This window comes from Oryctolagus cuniculus, chromosome 7 (genome assembly GCF_964237555.1).
Source record: "Oryctolagus cuniculus chromosome 7, mOryCun1.1, whole genome shotgun sequence".
Taxonomy (NCBI): Eukaryota; Metazoa; Chordata; class Mammalia; order Lagomorpha; family Leporidae; genus Oryctolagus; species Oryctolagus cuniculus.
The window spans coordinates 30,173,696-30,180,570 of record NC_091438.1 but is presented as its reverse complement, the minus strand read 5'-3'; the positions used below and the strand labels follow the sequence as shown (position 1 = coordinate 30,180,570).

General features: G+C 40.4%; 1 protein-coding gene across 1 annotated transcript; it reads left to right on the top strand.

Annotated features, from left to right (window-relative positions):
* Positions 1-2,303: 2,303 nt before the first annotated feature.
* On the top strand, positions 2,304-6,025 carry LOC100349255 (lymphotactin). Its single transcript, XM_002715218.5, has 3 exons — positions 2,304-2,530; positions 4,819-4,933; positions 5,724-6,025. The coding sequence occupies exons 1-3, from the start codon at positions 2,470-2,472 to the stop codon at positions 5,890-5,892; spliced, it is 345 nt and encodes a 114-aa protein (XP_002715264.1). The 5' UTR covers positions 2,304-2,469; the 3' UTR covers positions 5,893-6,025.
* The last annotated feature ends 850 nt before the right edge of the window (positions 6,026-6,875 follow it).

The following is a 6,875-nucleotide window of genomic DNA, read 5'->3' as shown; positions in this document are numbered from 1 at the left end:
AAAATCCCCTGTGAACTCCCACCCCCGAAACACCCTGCAACTGCCCCAGCTGTTGGTAGCTCCCATTCTATTGTCTTCTATGAGATCCACTTTTTAGGCTCCATATATGAGTGAGATCATGTGGTATTTGTTATTCTGTGACTGGCTTATTTTAATGATTTCTGCCTCTAGGTTCATCCAAGTTATTAGATTTCCCCCACACTTAGGGCTGAATAGGATTCTGTTGTTTGTATGTACCCCATTTTATCTATTCATTCATTGTTGGTAGACACTTAGGTTGATTCCGTATCTTGCTCTTGTGAATAACATCGTAAGAAAAATGGGGGTGTAAATATCTCTTCAGCATACTGAATTCTTTTGTGTATACATTCAGTTGTGATGTTGTTGGATCATATGGTAATTCTGTTTTTAATTTTTTGAGGAACCTAATGCTATTTTTCATAATGATTTTCCTAGTTTGCAGTACTGTGGCCAGAGTGGAAGAAGCTCTCCTTGGTGTTTCGTGTTGTTTAGAAAATTATTTCCTCTAAAAGTTACTGGGCTTGGTCTTCCAGTTGGCATTTGTTTAAAGTTGCATTAAAACAATTTAATTAAAATATTAAATATTTGATTTCAAAAATATTTTTTGTGGGGCTGGCGCTGTGGCTCACTTGGTTAATCCTCTGCCTGCGGCACCAGCATCTCATATGGGTGCCGGGTTCTGGTCCTGGCTGCTCCTCTTCTAGTCCAGCTCTCTGCTGTGGCCCGGGAAGGCAGTGGAGGATGGCCCAGGTGCTTGGGCCCCTGCACCCACATGGGAGACCAGAAGAAGCACCTGGCTCCTGGCTTCAGACCAGCGCAGTGCTGGCTATAGCAGCCATTTGGGGAGTAAACCAAGGGAAGGAAGATCTTTCTCTCTGTTTCTCTCTCTCTCTCACTGTCTATAACTCTACCTGTCAAATAAAAAAAAATTAAAAAATATGTTTTGTTACCAGTTTACATTCCTATCAACAGTATGTGAGGGTTTCCTCTTCTTCATATCCTTGCTGATGTTTATCTCCTGTTTTTTTTTTTTTTTTTTTTTTTGTAATAGTCATCCTAACATACATGAGGTGATACTCCATTGTGGTTTTAATTAGCTTTTCTCTGATGATTAGTGATACTGAGCATTTATTTTTCATGTACCTATTTCCATTTGTATGTTCTCTGTTTAGATATCTCTATTCTGATTATTTGCCTATTTTTAAATTGGATTATTTGGTGGTTTTGTTTCCTTTTTGCTGTTGAGTTATTTCAGTTCTTTATATATTTTGCATATTAACTCCTTGTCAGATGTATAGATTACAAATGTTTTCTACCATTTCTATCTGCTGGTTAATTCTCTAAATGGCTGCAATGGCCAGGACAGGTTGAGGCCAAAACCAGGAGCGTGGCATTCCATCCAGGTCTCCCATGTGGATGGCAGGAACCCAAGTACTTGGACCATCCTCTGTGGTTTTCCTAGGCATGTTCTCAGGGAGCTGGATCAGAAGTGGAGCAGCCAGGACACAAACCAGTGCTCAGATTTGGGAAGCTGGACTTGTGGGCAGTGGCTTAGCCCAATTGCTGTGCCATGACCCCAGCCCTGAAATATTTAAATTGATGTTAAAATAGTATTTGTATTGATCACAATTATGCAAACATACGTATACCAAAGGAGGGTCACAAAAAACATTTAAAATGAAAATTATCACAATGGTAAATCATATTTTTTTTTCAAAATAAGGTTGTTGCAGGACAACTTTTCAAAAGATCAAAAAAGGTGTTTATATTAAGGTGCCATAAAGCAAACATACATACATAGACATACTCAGAATACCTATTTAAATGTTTTGTAGGTACCTGAGGAGACTCAAATGAAGAAACGGGGGCAACTTAACTAAGGGCAGAGGAGAGAAATGAGAAGAAAAAGAGCAGAGGGTGAGAAACTCCAGAGTGGCAGCAGCGTCCCTCCCCCCCCCCCGCCCCCCCTTGGCATACAGGGGCACAGGAGGCTCCTGAGTTAAGGCTGTGGAAGCCACACGTCCCAGGAGGTAGGTTGGCTGGACTGCAGTGGCTGCTCCCACCTTATTTCCTTTACACTGTCCTCTTGCCAGGCTGTGACATCTCCACAGCCGTGGGGGCATGTCTGCACTGGAAGATCTGAATTTAGATTGGTGGCTGGAGAAGAAACAACCACGTTTTCTTTTGTGCATGCGTTTGGTTTCATTGACACGTTTAACCACAGGAGAGGGAAAAGGCCACAAGGTGTGGGGTTAATGTGAACAGAGCAAAGGAAGTTTTTTTTCTAATTAAAAAAAGCATCAGCATTGCAAAGACTTTCCACAATTCCACACCCACCTTGAAAGTCCCCTGTCCCCACAGGAAGTGCGCTGACCATTGGAGGAATAAAAGAGGCACCTGCGGAGCCCCATCCTCACTCTCCCAGCACAGCTCAGCAGGACCTCAGCCATGAGACGTCTGCTCCTGGTCCTCCTCTGCATCTGCTGTCTCACCACATCCATTGTGGAAGGTAAGCAGAGAAGCTCTGGATAAGAACAGGGATTTGAGGCAGGGGGCACCCATTTTGGGTTTAGCTCAGTTTTTACGTGGAATAAGCAGCTTTCTCAATTCTCCTGCTTTCCATGTGCATTTTGGGAATGGTAATTTCCACTCTAGACTCCTGAGACAGGGAGAGAGTTTGGTTAGTATCTGGGCTCATACGGTTCCTAATTTGGGGGACTTAGGGTGTCTTAACCACTCTGGGCCTATGCTTATCAGTCTAAAATCAACTATAATAACAGATTTTCTATTTTGGGATTAAAATTAAATACACTTTATGACTGATTATTTATTTGTGACTTCTTTAATCATATTAGATCTCCCTACAAATAATACTTTTTGCTTGTTATTTACAGAAAGGTGATGATGATTATAAATGCATTTATAGTTTTGTACATTAAACATTGATCTTGATAAATTCTCAAAATCTTTGGGAGTTCAGTTATAATGTGGGAATGAGATAGATGATGTATATATTTTTTAAAAGCAAAATAAAAATGACTAGGCATCCATAACTTCATATCTGGAAAATCAATATTAGTTTTAAGTATGAAGAGGAGTCTATTATCACTGCTATGAATATTGTCATTTGTGATACATTTTTCTTGACCTTGTAAGAGATCAGGTGATAGTGAATACTAACAGGTAGATTGACAGCTTCAACACAGGCAAACACGGTTGCAAGACACAGACAGATGAGATTCAGCTTTAATTAACCTCGCTCTGGCCAGAGTTAATTATAGACTTACGTGTAATCTTGATTTGTAGACTTACTTAACTACAATATCATGACCTGATCATGCATCCTTGAGAGAGTCCATAAATAAAGGTGGCAAAATCTGGAACTTCTTGAAATTGTGGACAAAACCAAAGATACTGGTGAAACCCAGTTTCAAACTACTAAATCAGGTCCCGTGTTGCCACGTGGCTAGCATTTTGCCAAGACAATAGGTGTGCTATGTGATACAGGTCCAGATCTGAGGGATGCCGAGGAGACCTGCAGATATTGTCTCAAATTTCCTACTTGAAGGAATTCTATAATTCCCACCGGGACTTAGCTTCTTATGGACCAAAATGGAACAAAACAATATCTGTGTTGATTCAACTTTACAGCCTGAACAAAGGTGATGTTTGAATGGCTAATACAGACACAGTAACATGGCTGAAAATAAAGAAATGTTTTGTTGTTTAGAATAATATAGAATTCTTTGGTCTTGAGAGATTCTGCAAAAATGCAGACTTGTGGCTTTTCCTGGGTTCGGGGGTAGTTTAGCATTGGAAAAGTAAACTGGCAGAGAGCTAGAGAGTCAAGAACCTGCAGACTGGCACTGAGGATGAGAAATCAGAGATGAGGAAAAGCAATGCTCCTGGGCGCTTTTCTCTAATGCCTTCTGATGGGATGATACAACTTGATCACCACTGGTGGCTACTTTAGATGCTTTTTAGCTGGGGATTCTCTGTGAAGCAAATGCCAGTGTCTCCAGCTAAGGAGAAAATCAGCACTTAGAAATGTTGATTAGATTTTTGCTAAACATTTGATATTATTAACTCCTCCAAGTTGTTTTGCTGCTTGCAATAGAAGATCATTCCCCACACTTGACTTCAATTCCCCTTGGGTCATTTCTGTTGAGGATGAATGCTTTAGCAGCTACTTCCTAAAATGAGAACACCTTTACTCAGCGAAAAGAAAGCTGCCCCCCTTCACTGGAGGTCGCCTTGCTGAAAGGAGTCTTCATTGCATGATTCTTTTGCTCCTTCATTTATAGCACTGTAGTGCTTATAACTAATTCAAATGATCTTCTCTGTTTACCTGTTTATTGCCTACTTGAGGCATAGATGTGCTCCATGAAAACAGGATCAATGTTTGTATTAATTAGTGCTATAAATACTAGGGTCATGATAGGCACTCAATGAAGAGCTGTTGCATAAATGAATGAGTGAATGAATGCCATTGGGGCATCTGCTAGCCATCATTGGTGTACTGGTGAAACTAAACGTAGATGGACAACACCTTGTTATTTTCTCTTAGCATGAAGTTCCTGAAATAATACCATGATTTCAATTTTTTTAATTAGTCAAGCATGTGCTAAGAATCTATGATATGTAAGACACTGAGAATACCAATGTGAACCATCTCTTCTACAAGGAGCAATTGGACTTGTATTTGTACAGCACTGTTAGAATAATCTAACAGGCAATTGTTCTATGGAGCTTGATATTTGTTGAGTTGTATGCTTATTTGTCTGTTTTCCCCTTCAGGTGTGGGGAGTGAAGTTCCAGATAAGAGTATCTGTGTCAGTCTGACTACCCAGCCACTGCCAGTGAACAGGATCAGGACCTACACCATCAAGGAGGGCCCCATGAAAGCAGTAATGTGAGTTTGAATCCCCAGAGCTGACTTGGTGAAGCACAGAAATACAGAAACACAGTTGATAAAAATGCTGCCCTCCTCAGGAAAAATAGGTCAACATATAGGAAAACCTCAACTTAACCAATAGCACTTTAGTTTTTCTTATTAATTGTCTCCCTGAAGTCCTATCAAATAATGATTCCTCTGAAAATGCAGTCAGAAAATAAAGATTAGTCCTCCATTCTAATTTAATTTATAGGGAATCAGGTGAATTCTGCACCTACTTCTGAGGACTGGGTTTTCAGATGGCTGACCTGTGTCAGGACTTGTCCACACAGCCATGGTTAGGGGTAGACTTGAGAAGAGTGTGTGCTTAATTAGTTACTGTAGCTCAAGGATACGGGTAAAAAGCAGCCTATGTGGCACTGCTTTCTTTCCAGGACCTCATATTTAGAAGCAGCAGTTCTTCCTAACACATTATTCCAAAATTTCTCCTCAAAAATTAAAATACATTATCTTTAATAAAAAAATCAGATGAGTGCATGTAGTTTTGGAATGGAAGAAGATACAATAATTAAACTGGATGATGAGAAAAGGGGCCTGTCAATTAGGATGAACCAAGGAGTTTTCTAGAGGTAGTTCTCCCTTGAGTTGAGATAGATGCCAGAAGAAAGGTGTTCATTTATGGTCTTATGGTTCTGAAAGACTATTTCTCCCCGTTGTTCTGCATAAGAACTCTTCCTGTCTGGTCTGACCTAAGGCCCTGAGGCTTAGAGAATGTGGCTAACTTTTCTGTCTTTCTCTTCCATTGCAGTTTTATTACCAAACGTGGCCTAAAAGTCTGTGCTGATCCACAAGCCAAGTGGGTGAAAACAGCAATCAAAAGTATAAGTAACAAGCCCAGCACCAGAAGGAGCACCACCCAGACCCAGCCTACAGGAACCCAACAGTCCACCAGGAGAGCTGTGACCCTGACTGCATAGTGGCCCCTCACACCTTGTCCCCTCCCAGCCAACCAGCTCATTTCACTTTAGAAGCTTATGGACTTAGGCTATGTTCACTGTCTATGAAAATGCTGCATGAATAAAATTATTTTCTTATATTTTTATATTTTAAGATTTTTCATATTCATTCTTAGAAACCATAGTTAATAAATATTTATTGTTAAGAATTATTTCATGGTCTATACACTCTATATTGGGAAAGGAAATATTTATGTTTAATTTCTGTCCTAACTGTACCCATCTTTGATGGTATCCATGATGGGAGAGATTTTAGCCTGCAGTTTGTTATTGGCAAAGGCTAAATTTATTACTTTAAGTTCTAGCTTGTAATGTATCCTTAAACACGATTCATAGTTAAGACTGTGAAAATGCAACAGTTCATGACCTATATCAATTTGTCTTCATAATAGAGTTTTATTTATAACATAAGCGAAAAACTAATCCAACTGTTACTGGGTTCCCATTTTGAGGCTCAACTACTCAAAAAAAGGCTCCATACAGCAGGCCTTGTGGCACATGGGTTTAGCCACCAATATGCCTCCCATATGGATTCAAGTTCTAGCTACTCTGCTTCTGGCTCAGCTTTCTGCTAATACACCCGGATGTCAGTGCATGATGGCCCAAGTGCTTGGGTTATTGTCACCCATGTGGGAGATTCAGATGGAGATACAAGTCCCTGGCTTTGGTATGGCACAGCCTTGGCTATTGAAGGCATTTGGGGAATGATCCATCAGATCAAAAGGAGAGAGAGAGAATCTTCCATCTGCTGATTTACCCCGAAATGGCTGCAATGGCTGGGGCTGGGGGCCAGGCCAAAGCTGGAAGGCCAGAGTTTCTTTCAGAACTCCCATGAGGCTGCAGGGGTACAAGAGAAGACCTCTCTTTCTCTTTTTCTATCACTCTGTCTTAGAAATAAATAAAGAAACATTAAAAAAAGTACTTCACAGGGCTGGCTCTGTGGT

Excerpts from the sequence above, each read along its gene's own strand:
- LOC100349255 (XM_002715218.5), top strand. The coding sequence starts at position 2,470 with ATGAGACGTCTGCTCCTGGTCCTCCTCTGCATCTGCTGTCTCACCACA. Across the intron at positions 2,531-4,818 it reads CACCACATCCATTGTGGAAG|GTGTGGGGAGTGAAGTTCCA; the intron begins GTAAGCAGAGAA and ends TTTCCCCTTCAG. Across the intron at positions 4,934-5,723 it reads GGCCCCATGAAAGCAGTAAT|TTTTATTACCAAACGTGGCC; the intron begins GTGAGTTTGAAT and ends CTTCCATTGCAG.